Raw genomic sequence first — 14,749 nt, forward strand, 5'->3', positions numbered from 1 at the left:
CATGACTTAACAGGAATGAAGGTCAGTGCCTTTATAAAAGGATGGCTGTCACCAGCTACTGGGTAGGCTGAGGCTATTTATCGCCATAGGTTGCCATGGGTGTGTCAGGAGGACAAGGACAAGAGAATGTGGTAATTATAAATTTAAATTATAAATTATAAATCCAAGTTATGCAGCATGTAGTTTTTAGGAAACTGAAAATCATACACAGATACATCTAATAAAGACATGGGTACTTTATTTTCAAAACACTCATATGTTGCAAAAAAATACATGGAAAAATAAAGTTTCGTGGGGGTGCTGACTAAACTTCAAGTCACAGACTTTTATGTTACAGCTTGGAGCAGGGTTTGTTATGCACGTAGATAACCCAAACTAATTTATTAAACAGGATAGAAACAGGCTGTCTGGTTCTGAGAACCATCCAGTTCACCTGTTAGATACAGAGTGACTAGCTCTTCAAATGTTTTTCTACCAGTTCAGAGATGGGTTAATGACTAGTTCCAATGAGGAAAAAGCAAGGTGGGTTCAGAAACCAAATGATTTTAAACCAAGATACTTTTTTTTTGCAACACAATATACATCACAGTGAAATGTGTAATCCTTGCAAATTTCAAGTTGAAATAATTAAATTCAGAGGAGGGGAGAGAGAGTACAAGAGGGACTGAGCACTAAACACTTATTTTTAAAGAAATGCAGAAAGCTGCCCTGACTTTGTGCTGTCTAGTACTCTGGTGGGTGTTGGCAGCATGTGGCGCTGAACATTTCAGTGTGGATCCCAAACCACAGAAAATGGGGTGAAATTGGCCAACTTTCCACTTATGTTGGCAATTTTGCCACCAACAGTAAATTTGCCCTTTTAATAAAATAAAATTGAAAGGTTTCTCACTAAACAGAATTAAGCAATGGAATCAAGAGACTTCCAGGCATAGCGTACCTCATTAGTAATTATTTTGTTGTTTTATTTTTTCTGATGTCTCCCCTCTACCAGGTCACCTGAGATAACAGAATGAAAATGGTAGGATAGCTCCTCTGCTCTCTGCTCATTCTCTCTAAAGTCTAGGTCACCCATATTGGGGACCCATTAGAGGCATTAAACACAGACCCAAAGTGTTTAGACAGTTTCCTGTGTTTTGAAACGGATTTTCTTTTTCTTAGCCTTTTCATACCAAAGGCTCAGTCCCTTGCTTGCTCAGTGGACTGGGCTCCTCAAGGCCTAGGCTGCCTTCTTTTCCATGTCCCATCCATGAGCCCTCCACTGGACAGCTCAGTGAGCCTGGCCCTTCATTCTGTACTGTGTTCTTCCTTCTCTGTGAAAATCCAATACCTCTTACCTCCTCTGCATGCAAAGATTCCCAGGAATTGTCAGACTTCGAACGTAACAACAGAACCACCAGAAGGTGCTATAAATACAGTGATGACCTTCTCAAGCTGTCAGGTCTTTAAACAGGATTGGGATGTAAAGCTGTATATTTTTTAAAAGAAAGAAGAGTTGCTAGTCTTAAAGATGCATCTCTTTTAGCCAATTCAGAATCTGTTCCCCAGCTTTTTTCTTTTTTAAACTCAGGACAGATAAAGGTTTGGGGAAAGGGGGAAAAAAAAGAAAGAAAGACCAGATCTCAGGCTAAATAAATGAGGCATATGTTAGGTGTAGCCAGACTAAAAGTCTGGACTAAAATCAAGCCCATTAGTGAGTAATTGCTGCAAAAAAAGGAACAAAAAATTTAAAAAGGAGGGAAGGAAGAATTATGTTGTCTCTCAGGATTCAGTACATATGATAGCCTGAAAACGCCAGGAAACTTCTGATTCTAAATTCTCCAACCCAGGGGAACAAAGTTGAGAAGAGGCCTTTCTGCTAATAAAAAATGCAACCGCCCCTAGCAGCAGTGTGAAGACCCTCCTTAGGCCCCTGACTGGGACATGTGAAGAGTCTCTAGCAAGGCCCCACCACTCGCAGTGGAGTTCTGTTTATACAGCTTGTCGTAAAATCACAGTGAGTGCGTCTTGTTCTATTTGAGCCACCCTGTAAATACTTAAGTTGGCATAACATTTTAAAAGGAATAAGAAGGAGCTGATAGTTCATCTCCTCCCACCCATCTCCCTCTCCCATGCAAATGTGTGCTGAGCATGAGGGCATTCTCTTGGAGACCTTCTATTTGCCCCTCTCTTTTACAGTGACAGAGAGAGCCTTGGCCAACAGGAGGCTTCTGGACTTAAGTTGAATTCAGTTGGTGACATCCTCATCCTGGCTGTCCTTTCTCCCTTTAGGTTTGCTCCTTCAGGGCTGATATTCAGTGACACAGGAGTATGGAGATGTAGAACAGAATCCTCAGGTGTACAGCTCATCCAAAATCGTACAACGTGCTAGAAATAGCACTTGATTTTCCCTCTCTCCCTTCAAACAGGTAGCCAGAAGCAAAAAATGACCTACAGTATGCACTGGGGGAATGAATGAGATATTAAAACTGCCACTGTCTGTTTTTTCATTGTCCCACCAGTGAAGAATCTGAGATTGCCATGCAAATATCCAACAGCTTTGGCGCGCACACCTGTCGCTCCCTGAGCTTGGCCCCTTGTGCTTTTCCGAGAGACACCCCGGGGAAGGCAGTTTTTGATCATACGTGGTTGTCACCTGAGCTGGCATTACCAAAAAGCTGGGCTCCAGCTGCCCACACAGTACAGGTATGGGTAGTAAGGATAGCTGTTATACACGGAGACCAGGGAGGCCCGGGAGAAAGCCTCCTCTTTCAGGGCGGGCAAAGAAGAGTGCTTCTCCAAGTCTCCCAGCTCCGAGGAGAGCTGCTTCCGCTTAGTCTTATAGCGTCTGTTCTGGAACCATATTTTCACTTGGGTCTCCGTGAGCTTGAGGTTCTTGGCCAGGTGAGCCCGTTCAGGAGCCGACAGGTACTTCTGATGGCTGAACTTCCTCTCCAACTCGATTACCTGAGTGTGGGAGAAAGCAGCCCGGGAGCGCTTCTGCGGCTGCTTGGGGGTTTGGGGGAGGCTTGGAAGGGCGCCTGAAGTGTTTTCACAGTCCAACAGATAAGACCCCAAGTGCCTATCTGGGAAGGAAAGCAGGGAAGGAGGGAGGGAAGACAAAAGTAACATGTTAGCAGGGAAGAGACCAGAATTCAAACCACCCTTATCTCTTTGGTGAGTGAACAAACAGCCCACTGTCATCGTGGATACATTTCACTTTTTTCACAAGACACACTAAGCAGCTCTCTGGAGGAAAGAGTAAATATGTTTATTAGGTATTCATTTTCTAAGAAGCAGCAAGAACCCAAAGTTAGAGGCATTTTGTGGTTGAACTTTCTCCCTATTGTCTGGTAGAATTAAATGAGGATTCTGGATCTGTGTGCTAAGGAGAGGAGGGAGAGGAAGGCAGGGAAGACGCCGCCGAGGAACCAAATACCCGGGAAGGCCGGACCAAAAGGCATCCGGTGTTAGGATCTAGGTGGGCAAGAGAGGGCTTGTGCCTCGGGAGAGGCAGAGGTAGGCTCATTCAGGGCTTTAATTCCCTCTTCGCTAACTGAGGCGTTCAGTGGCCTCATCAGAAGTGACAGGAAAGAAAATCAGTGGACTCTGTCTCCTGGACACCGGAGGGAACCCCAGTGTACCGTTTTACTGCCCACAGGATTGGGAAGCACACGGTCTTTGCTGGGCAACCCCTGCTTTGTCACTATTAATAGGTTATTATTAGTTCTCGTAACTACGGTGGGGCTGGCGCCGATCGCAGCTGGCGCGGTGGGGTCCGCTCCTGGGACGATGGAGGGCGGTCGCCCTGTGGTCACGCCGGGTTCTGAGCCCCGGGGAGCCGAGGGCATCCGGCAGGGCGAGCCCTGCGGTGTCAGAATCCTGCGCCGCCCTGACGCTGGGGCTCAGGGTTCATCCCTGGGGCGCACGCGTGGCGGGGGAGGAGGGGGAGGCTGGGAGGTCCCTCGGCCTGCGGCTGCGGGACCCCACGTCTCTGCACCCCGAGGTCTAGGGGGTCCGCCTCGGGCAGCCCTCGGGCCGTCCGCCCCTCCTAGGGCCCCCGCCTCGCCGCTTACCTGGCTCCGTCTCTGGCGCGGTGCGGGGCCCAGAGCTCAGCTCGTTCTTTTGCGCCCCGGCACTGCCGCGTCCTCCCTCCGGCTCCGGCTCCAGGTCCCGCCGTCGCGAGGTGCCCCTGTGGCTGCCTGGTCGCTGCGCGCTGTCCCGCAGGATGTCCTGGATGAGGAAGGACGTGAGCGGCTTGGACGGGGTCGGCGGCGCTGCCCTCTCCGCTTCCGCCTCCCCGGGCCGCGGCTCTGGAGCCCTGAGCATCCCGGCGGCCCGGCTCCGGCCTGACTCCAGCCGGGCTGTGCCAGCTCGCTGCGCTCGCAACGCTCGCAATGCTCACAACGCTTTCACTTTCCACCTCCCAGCGCGCTTATACCCTCGGGGAGCGCGCCGCGCCGCCTTCCCATTGGCCATGGGACGGGCCGCGCCGCGGATTGGCCGCCCAGCGCTCCAGGTGACCCAACAAAGCGGCGAGTCCTGGGCGCCGCAGGGCTCCACTCCTTTCTAGGGGACTCCTTCCCCAATTCCCACTCCTTTCCCAGCTCTCCTCTCTCTGCCCTGAGCCGTTTTCCCAGGCCGGGAGGGAGCGCACAGCAAAGCGGGAGGACTCTGCCCCACCACCCGCAACAGAAGTTGAGACGCTCTTGTGGATGAGATGACCAAGACAAACACTCCAGTTAGCTCTTCAGGACCGTCAGAGCCAATAACAGGGTGTGAGTGCGCAGTTACTGCCGCTGCACAGTACCCTGAGTGTCCTGGAAGCTCTCTCTCTCAGAGAGATGGAGGCAAACTCAGATCTGCAATATCTACCGTCTCACAGAGGCATGACAAGTAGGTGAAGCCTGACTGCAGCCTGAGAGACAGAAACCACCTTTGCCAAAGCCTTTCCCCAAGTGGGTTTCTTTGGCCTTTCCTTTATCCGCAATAACCTATTAACTTTCCTTCCGCCCCAGACAGATGACATACCATCCTTTTGAAAAATTTCCAGACAGGTGGAAGGCGTTTCAGACCAGGACAGACGCAAAAACTGAATTCAAAAAATAGTTCAAAAGAACATCAGCATACCCTTTTTCCAGATTACCAACTGTTAACATTTAACCCATTGGCTAAACAATGGGTTAGCCAAATTGGACCAACCAATACTGTGATTGGACTGGATGGTACGGTGACAATGGACGAAGGTGGAACAGAGATGCTGGAAGTATTTTCTTTTCTCTGCCCTTTTTACGGACAGGGTGTTGCTCTGCCGCCCAGGCTGCAGCGCAGTGATGCCATCATAGCTCACTGAGGCCTCAATCTCCTGGATTCAAGCGATCCTCCTGCCTTGGCCTCCCCACAGGTGTGAGTTGCAGTCTCGGCCGATGATGGAAGTACTGAATTAATGTTAAATTTACTGGAGTTGCACACTGTACTGTCAGTGTATAAGACAATACTTTTAGGAAATAAACACCGAAGTATGTAGGAGCGAAGGCACAAGTTCTATGAAACTTACATCAAATGGTTCTGAAACAAGGATGCAGATCGATAGATCCCACTCCACAAAGCCCATGGGTTAAATGGTAACAGTTGGTAATCTGGAAAGAGGGTAGGCTGATTTTTTTTTTTTTTGACTATTTTTTTTAATGCAGCTTTCGAGTCCGTTCTGGTCTAAGACGCCTTCCATTTGACTGGAAACTTTTCGAAAGGATAGTATGTCATGTGTCTCTGGAGGAAGGAAAGTTAATAGATTATTTCTGATAAAGCAGCTGCCGAAAACTACCTGTGCAGTGGGCAAGGCTTTGGCAAAGCTGGTTTTCTTCGGTCATCTTTTCAGAGTCTCTTTATATTAGAACATTTAAAAAAATGTTTTCTTTTGAATCATTGTAGATTCATAGGATGTTGCAAAAATAATACCTCCAGTGTCTTCCAGTGACATCTTATGTAACCATAGGACAATGTAAAAAACAGGAAATTTACTTTGGGACATTACAGTTAACTAGACTACAGACCTCATTTTATTTATTTATTTAGAGACAGGGTCTTGCTCTGTTGTCCAGGCTGGAGTGCAGTGGAGAGATCATGGCTCACTGCAATGTGGATCTCCTGGGCTCAGGAGATTCTCCCACCTCAACCTCCTGAATAGCTGGGACTACAGGTGGATACCACCATGCCCAGCTAATTTTTGTATTTTTTGTAAAGATGAGGTTTCACCTTGTTGCCTAGGCTGGTCTCAAAGCCCTGGACTCAAACAATACTTCCCCCTCAACTTCCCAAAGTGCTGCGGCTACAGATGTGAGCTACTGCGCCCAGCCTTATTGTGGTTTAATTTTTTAAATTTGCATTTCACAAATGGTTAGGGGTGTTGAAAATCTTGTCATGTGCTTGTTTACTATCCATATTTCCTTTTTGGTGAAATATCTGTTCAAGCCTTTTGCTCATGTTATAACGGATTTTTCTTTTAAATTATTGAGTTGTGATAGTTCTTTATGTATTGCTTTATGTAAGTTTTTGTCAGGTAGGTGGTTTGCAAATATTATCACCCAGTCTGTAGCTTGTGTTTTTATCCCTTTAACAGGATCTTCAATGGAACAAAAGTTTAATTTCATTGAAGATCAATTTATGATTTTTGAATTTTGCAAATTGTGATTTTGATGTCATGCCTAAGAATTCTTTGCTTACTCCTTATACTGAAGATTTGCTCCTATGTTATCTTCTAAAAGTTTCATGCTTTACTCTTAAATCCATGATTCATTCAGAATTAATTTTTGTGTATAGTATGAAGTTTAGGTTGAGATGGGCTTCTTTCATTTTTAAAATTGAGAGCTGGGTATGAATTATTTAATAACAAATGCTGCCATTTGGAAATTATAAAGTTCTATTCCTATGACAAAATAAATTCCAGACAGCTCAAAAATACAAAACACAAACAAGCAAGTGAAAAAAATATTTTAACTACACTTCATCACTAAAGAAATGCAAATCAGAATCACATTGAGACAAGCCTTTTCCACCTTTCAGATGGACAAAGGTTTAAAAAATGGATAATGTCCAGTGTCAGTGAGAGCGTAGACGAACAGGTGCTTTCACACAGTCATGCTCTGCATCATGGTGTTTGGTCAGTGACAGACAGCATGTATGATGGTGCTTCCATAAGGTTATAATGCTGTATTTTTACTGTACCTTTTTATGTTTAGATGCACAAATTCTTACCATTGCGTTCCCTTTGCCTGTAGTATTCAGTACAGTAACATGCTGTACAGGTGTGTAGCCTAGGAGCAATAGGGCATATACCATGTAGCCTAGGTGTATAGTAGACTGCATCCATCTAAGTTTATGTAAGTAGCTCTATGATGTTTGCATAACAACGAAATTGCCTAACAATGCATCTCTCAGAACATATTCTTGTTCCTAAGGATGCATGACTGTTTTTGGATGGCAACTTGGCCATATTTGTCAAAATTAAAACTGAGCATATCCTTTGACCCAGCTATTCCGTGTTTGGTGATTTGCCCTAGAAATGCACAAATACACAATGTATTGACTTGGGAACATATATTCAATTTGGTCAGAGACTGGTTCAAGCTGCAAAATATGTTATAGACTAAACCCATTGTATAACATAGCATTATAGGTTATCTATATAATGTTTTACATTTGAACACTTTAACATGCCGAGTATGTCAGGAACAAGATATACACATATATATTCTTTTTTTCTATAGAGTAGTTATTTCTGCTCAGTGAGATGGAGACAATAGGTAGGTTGGGAGAGGGACAGGAGGAGAGTGGAACAGGGTGTATTTCCTTGTGCTCATTGATACTTAAAAAGAAAACTGTCAGGCTGGAGCTGAGCCTGGACTGCCCTCCTCCACTGCGCCCTCCTCAGGCCTGTGAGTGAGGCCACAGCTCATGGTCCTCAGGCCCACCTCACTGCACCTTTCCTCCCCTTCTGCTTTGTATTTGGGGCTGTGGACGCTCATCTTTATGAGACTGTGAGCTCCCTGAGAAGGGACTGTGTCCTCCTCATATGTGTACCATCCCTAAAGTCTGGCTTGGTTTTGACATACAGAAGGTGCTCCACAAATGCTTGCTGGCTGAATGTCCAGCTCCAGTTGTTATGAGGCATCTCACTGGCTAGTAGAATGATCCTAAGGGGCCAAAGGACCCCCAGGCAAATCACAGTGGAAGGTTCGTCCTCCTCCCCTTGCTGTGTTTATGCAGCTTAAACTGGGTGAAAATGTACAAGGCAATCTGGAGACACTCATTGGCTGCAGCCCAGAACATTGCCCCCTCTCAATGATGGCCAACCCCTAATCCCCAGATTCTGTAAAAAGATAGCGAAAGGTAATGCCGCCGATGGAACTAAGTTTGCTGGTCTGCTGACCTTGAGATGGGAAGGTTATTCTGGATTATCCAAGTGGGCCCGTTGTAGTCACAGGCATCTTTATGAGTACAGGTATGAGGCCGGAGAATCAGACTCGGACAAGGAGATGTGACAATTGAAGCAAGGCTAGAAAGACTCAACTGTGCTGGGTGCAGTGGCTCACGCCTCTAATCCCAGCACTTCGGGAAGCCAAGATGGGCAGATTATGAGTTCAGGAGTTCAAGACCAGTCTGGTCAACATAGTGAAACCCCGTCTCTACTAAAAATACAAAACTTAGCTGAGCATGGTGGTGTGCACCTGTAATCCCAGCTACTTGGGAGGCTGAGGCAGGAGAATCACTTGAACCCTGGAGAGTGAGGTTGTGATGAGGCAAGATCCTGCCACTGCATTCCAGCCTGGGCAACAGAGCAAGACTCCATCTCAAAATACAAAAGAACAATCAAAAAACCCTCAACTGTACGAAAGACTCAGCTAGCCCTTGCTGGCTTTAAGGGTGCAAGGAGGCCAGGAGCCAACCAATGCAGGGAACAGGGAAAGAAAAGTAGATTCTCTTCTAGAGCATCTAGAGAGAACACAGCCCTGATGACACCTTGCTATTAGCCCAATAAGCCAGTGTGGGCTTCTGATCTCCAGAACTACAGCATAATAAATGTGCATTGTTTTAAGCCACTAACTTTGTGGTGATTTGCAACAGCAGCAGTGAGAAACTAATATAGGGGCATTGGCAAAAGAGCAGCAGTGATGAAGGAGGTCCTACCCGCTCGGCCCCGACTGTGCAGAAGTGAACTTTGGATCCTTTTTTTCCTTTTAAGTTGAAATATCTGTTTAGACCCATAATCCCATCCCTTCATTAAACTGTTTTCTTTGTGTATTTTCTTTCAGTCTCTGGCTATCTTTGATGGTAGGATAAATATAATTTTGTATCCTTTTTTCCTCCAAATTCATATTGCATATAAACATTTTTACATTGCTCCATTACATGTTTTAGAAACCATCTAAGAGCTAGAAGGGACCTCAGGATTACCTAAGTAAATGTCTTGCTTTTCTAGGAAGGAGCCTCAAGTTTGCAGAGACGACAGAACTATATCAAAGTTGAGTGCCTAAACCTCTAGGCCCGTAGATGTCTCCACTGCATCCCCCTCCATCCTTCCACTCCCTCCACCTGCCTCCGTTGCTACCCTCCAGGGTAGGAAGCACAACCAGAGCCCATAGACTTGGCCCCCATATGTGTGTTTGAAAATGTATCTGGGTTTTGTTTTAATCAGGTATGGTAAGACACACAGACACAGAAGTGACTGTCATAAAGGAAGAAGGTGTTTTTTATATTCATTTTTTGAGACAGAGTTTCCCTCTATTGCCCAGGCTGGAGTGCAATGGCATGAACTTGGCTCACTGCAATCCCCACCTCCTGGATTCAAGCGATTGTCCTGCCTCAGCCTCCTGAGTAGTGGAGGTTATAGGCATATGCCACCACACCCAGCTATTTTTTTTAATTAAATTTTTAGTACTCCATGTTGGCTAGGCTGGTCTCGAACTTCTGACCTCAAGTGATCCCCCTGCCTTGGCCTCCCTAAGTGCTGGGATTACAGGCATGAGCTAGTAATAAACCCAGCCCAGATGAAAGTTTTATACTCACAGACTCTAGAAGCAGGGGGCACAACCTGCAGGGCCACGCAGGGAACCCCCAGGGTCCGTTGGGACACAGGGGGCGAGGGGAAAGCCTGGCTGAAGACTTTATTGTGGTTTTGATGGAAAGGACTGGATTAGACGAGCAGACAGCTACACAGATTTAGGACTGGATAGTTAGTCATAATCCTCAGCTTCCCTGCCCTTTCTCCCCTTCCTTATTGACATTTTCCCCGACTCTCTGGTTTGTCATAGTTCCACTCCTGTCATGCTCAGTCCTATCAGTCCTAGGCCCTTTTGCAAGCTGTGTGTATATTTCCTGTCTCTTATTTATCTTCACTGGTTCAATTTCCACCCAAAAGACTTTGTAGCCCTCTCCAGCCTTCTTTGATGGCTCTGCTGTGCATTTGGACACTTAATCTTATATTGCCTTAGAGTATTTAATCTTTTGATGCTCACCAGTTGTCTTATTCTGTTTGTGCTGCTGTAACAAAATACCATAGACTAGGTAATTTATCAAGAGCAGACATTTATTTTCTCACAGTTCGAGGCTGGGAAGTCCAAGATGAAGGTGCCAGTGTGTTCCGTTGTCTAGTGAGGGCTGCTCTCTGCTTTCAAGGTGGTGCCTTATGTTGCAGCCTCCAGATGGAAGGAACGCTGTGTCCTCACGTGGCAAGAGGCTGAACCCTTTGTGAGGCTGCTTTGATAAGGGCCTTAATCCCATTTATGAGGGAGGAGCCCTCATGACTGAATCACCTCTTAAAGCCCCATCTCTTAATACATTTGAATGTATCCCCTCCAAAGTTCAGGTGTTGAAACTTGGCCATGAAGTTTCAACACCTGGACTTTGGAGGGGATACATTCAAACCATAGCCCTAGTTTTCTTGTAAACCTTATTGAGGCCCAAGGCTGTATTTCGGCTTCTCCTCTTCCTGGCCCACACCAGGATGGGGGAGAGAAGACTGACACTCATTGAATGCTCACTCTAGGCTCACCACAGTGAGTCCATGGCTCACTGTAGACATTCAGTAAGAACTACAACCCACTGGGGAATGTTTTGTGCAGAGAAGAAAGCTCAGACATGAAGATAACATGCCCAGGTTCTCACTGTTAACGCAGGTTGTCCTGGCTCCAAAGCCCGTACCTTCCCCATCACCCCATGCACTGGGCACGTAGCAGGTGTTCCATAAACACCTGTCGACGTGGCTTTTCGGAAATGGCTTTGAGAACGGATCAGGCTCTTCAACAGCCTGAGTTTTGCTATTTGGGTTGACACTGGGAAAGAGAAAGTATGCGTCAGTTTCCTAGAACGAGGAAGGCAGCCGGGACTGTGGATGGCCTCCCGAGGGTTGCAGCCGTCTGCCATGGCTTCTGCAAACTTCCTAGCTTAGTTGACCTCATTTCCTGGCTTGCTTCTCTTTCTCTCCTTCCAAGGGAGCCCAATAGGCAGGGCTACTGAAGAATGGAACTGGGAACAAATGACACCATCCTCAGGCCACCATCTTTCCTGAGTGGTTCCCCAGCAGCCCCTCCCCACTGGTCTTGCTCTGGGCCCTGTATTTTTCCCTGTGACATTTGGTTAAGATGATTGTCATGTGTTAAAATGAAAATGTGATATGAGTTTGGCGGCACATTGACAGATCCTCCACCATTTACACAGTGGCATGAATTAGTCTGAACTTTATTTTCCAGCTGGTGGTTGGCAGCAGGCAGAGCAGCAGGCTATGAGACCTGGCACAAGAGGGGAGGGTAAAGAGACCAACCCCAGACACAGGAGAACTAGCTTGGTGGGGAGAGAAGGTGAGGACAGGACTCTGGCCTGCTAGGGCAGTGCATGCACACATTGAAGATCTTATTAAAATGTAGATTCTGAGGCCAGTTGAGGCGGCTCACACTTGTAATCTCAGCACTTTGGGAGGCCGAGGCAGGTGGATCGCTTGAGATCAGCCTGGGCAACATGGCGATACCCCATCTCTACAAAAACCATGTTGGGTGTGGTGGTATGTGCCAGTAGTCCCAGCTACTCAGGAGGCTGAGGTGGGAGGATCGCTTGAGCCTGGGGGGCAGAGGTTGTGATGCAGTCATGTCACTGCACTGCAGCCAAAAAAAAAAAAAAAATTGGTTTTGCTTCAGTAGATCTGGGTGGACCCTAAGATTGTGCTTCTAACACACTCTCAAGTGACGCCTGTGTTACTGGCCCAGCACACCCCCTCTCCCTTAGTGAGAGTCCAAGGGCTGTGAGCGACTCAGTCAGGGAGGGAGGGGGGGGCTCTATGAGGAGGAGGCAGAGGCCACTACAGGTTCACGCAATGGGCTCCATTCATTGTTCCTTTCCTGGATGCCAGACCTCATGTATTCCTGTGCTCTTTAGCTCATGCTCATACGATTCATGCTTTCTATCTCATACCTGCCAAAAGCACTCTTTCCCCCCATCCCAGGACCCTGTAAAAACATCTGACCTTGCCACTCTGTAGCTGTGTGTGCCCGCTCTCCCTGCAGGCCTTTCTGTAAGGCCAAGGCATGAAGGTTTGGGAAACGTTTGCAGCAGATGATAGCTCAACCTCATTACACTCCTCATCAATGTTATGACCCAAGAAAAGCCACCAGGGAGGATATACCGGGCAATAGGAATCTAAGAGTATTTTGCTAACGGTGCACTGGTCACCTCTCCTCACCCCCTCCATGGCTGCTGGCTTCGGGAGAGCCCTGGGGCTGTAGGGCTGAGTCTGCAGAAGTTTCCCTGCCCTTTTCCTGGGTGGCCGTGGTCCTTCTGAGCCCGGTCTGCTCAACAGCTTAGTGAAGACCCTTGCCTGGGAGATACATCGGGTGCTGTTTTTCTAGGGGAGGAGGCTCTGACCTTCCTGCCCTGCACTGCCTGCCAGAAGCAATTCGAGACCTTCCCTCTGCTGCTCCTGCCGCTCAGTGCCTGCCATAAAATGGAGCAGGTTATCGTGACCTCCTGGTGCCCCAAAATGATGCCTTCCGGGTGGATGATCATCTGAGAAGGTGACGGAAACCATTTCCAGGCACAGGGTGGTGCAAGATCCCTGTGGGCTGAGGGGCTGGGGGCTAGGCCTCTGCTTGTCTTTCCAAGGATTCTACTGATCCTTGAGACTGAACAGGACCTGGGGGCCCGGGGAGGCTGCCTCACAAAGAAAATGGCTTTCTCCCAGGACTTCTGACTGCGGCTCCTCTGGTGGACACTTTCCTGAAAATCATTTGGGACAGCACAACCATGGACTGTTGGGTGGGGAGTAATTTGCTCAGCCAGGAGTTCCTATCTGGCCTGAGGCAAGCCCCCTCCCTGTTGCTCCCAGGGAGGGAGGCAGGCAAGACGCTCCTGGTGTTTTTACAGCTCATAAGGGAAATGGTCACCCCAGGCACGTGGAGAAGGAAGGGCAGACCCCGAGACCACCCTGCAGCAGCGCCCTGATGACTGAAATGCTTTGGGCATGGACAGAGCCTTTCATTCATGCATTTATTTATCCAGGCTCCCTTCCCCTCTTGAGGGCCCGGGGGATGCCATTATACCTCCATTTTATAGAAAAGGAAACCAAGGCAGGAGAAGCTGGCTTAGTCACAGCCACTCAGCTAGTAAAAAGCAAAGCCAAGATGAACGCTACTGGTCCCGAATCCTGCACATTTAATCACCTGGGATGCTGCCTTCTGCTGCCATTGCTCCTGACCACGGATTCTCCAAAGGAGGAAATGCCGTATCCTTAAGGGATGAGTGGGAATTGTCCCTGGAGTCAGCATGTGATTTAAATTGGGAAGAGGGGTGTCAAGAAGTTGCAGAACATGCTGTCTGCCCTCAAGGAGCTTAGGGTCCAACTGGGAAACAAGATAGATATGAAAAAGCAGCCTTCATCTCACACCTGTCTCCCACATTACTTAAGCTGCAAAACGATAAAGAGGAGACCACTGACGTAAAGCACTGGAACTCAGGAAACAATAAATTACACAGCATAGGATGCATTTTCTGTGCATCCACACTAACTCTTCTGTGCATTCACAGATGCGATTCACACAAACATTTGGGTTGTGGTTACCTTTGAGAAGGGAGTGAGCAGGAAGGGACTAGGGTAGGGCTTTAGCTCTATTTGCATTGTATTATGTCTTTAAAGAAATATCTGAAGCAGGTGATGGAATAGTCATAATAAATAAACATATCTTAAGCTTGTTAGCCCTGGAGATAACCAAAAATAAGACCGCATCTTTGCCCATGAGGAATTTATATTCAAGTTGGGAAGATAGACATACACGGGGAAAAACAATTTATCGACAGGGGGTAGAATATACCAGGTGTCAAATTCATAGTGGACAGCATGTGCTGTAGGAGTTTCCAATTTGCAAAATGAGAAGGTTGGACTGGATGCTGCTTATTAGGCTATCATTACTGTGTCATATTCAAATTATATCATAAAAGTAATATAATTTCTATAATATTAAATATATGTTCTATATTGCATTATATAAAATACGTAACATATGTTAATATAACATAAATATTATATTATAAATTACAATATATAATATATTATATTATAAATTACAATATAGAATATATTATAGTATAAATTACAATATATAATATATTATATATTATATTAATATTATATTATGTTCAATACTATATATTATTATATTATATTATATGTATCATATAATATAGTATTTGCCAACAGTTTCACTATCTAACCTGGAAGCTGAGAGTGTTT

General features: G+C 46.5%; 1 protein-coding gene across 1 annotated transcript; it reads right to left on the minus strand.

Moving 5' to 3' along the window:
- Positions 1 to 215: 215 nt before the first annotated feature.
- Positions 216 to 4,355, minus strand: NKX3-1 (NK3 homeobox 1). Its single transcript, XM_032288547.1, has 2 exons — positions 4,053 to 4,355; positions 216 to 3,062 (listed from the first exon to the last, which is right to left on the minus strand). Exons 1-2 carry the CDS (start codon positions 4,303 to 4,305, stop codon positions 2,644 to 2,646), a joined length of 672 nt encoding a protein of 223 aa, XP_032144438.1. The 5' UTR covers positions 4,306 to 4,355; the 3' UTR covers positions 216 to 2,643.
- Positions 4,356 to 14,749: the final 10,394 nt, after the last annotated feature.

This window comes from Sapajus apella, unplaced genomic scaffold (assembly GCF_009761245.1).
Source record: "Sapajus apella isolate SASKATOON/1434 unplaced genomic scaffold, GSC_monkey_1.0 scaffold21, whole genome shotgun sequence".
NCBI lineage: Eukaryota > Metazoa > Chordata > Mammalia > Primates > Cebidae > Sapajus > Sapajus apella.

What these genes read in the sequence shown, in the direction of transcription:
- NKX3-1 (XM_032288547.1), bottom strand. Translation starts at nt 4,305, where the DNA reads ATGCTCAGGGCTCCAGAGCCGCGGCCCGGGGAGGCGGAAGCGGAGAGG. An exon ending in CGCGCCAGAGACGGAGCCAG is followed by an intron (nt 3,063 to 4,052) that starts GTAAGCGGCGAG and finishes TTTCCTTCCCAG; the next exon opens with ATAGGCACTTGGGGTCTTAT.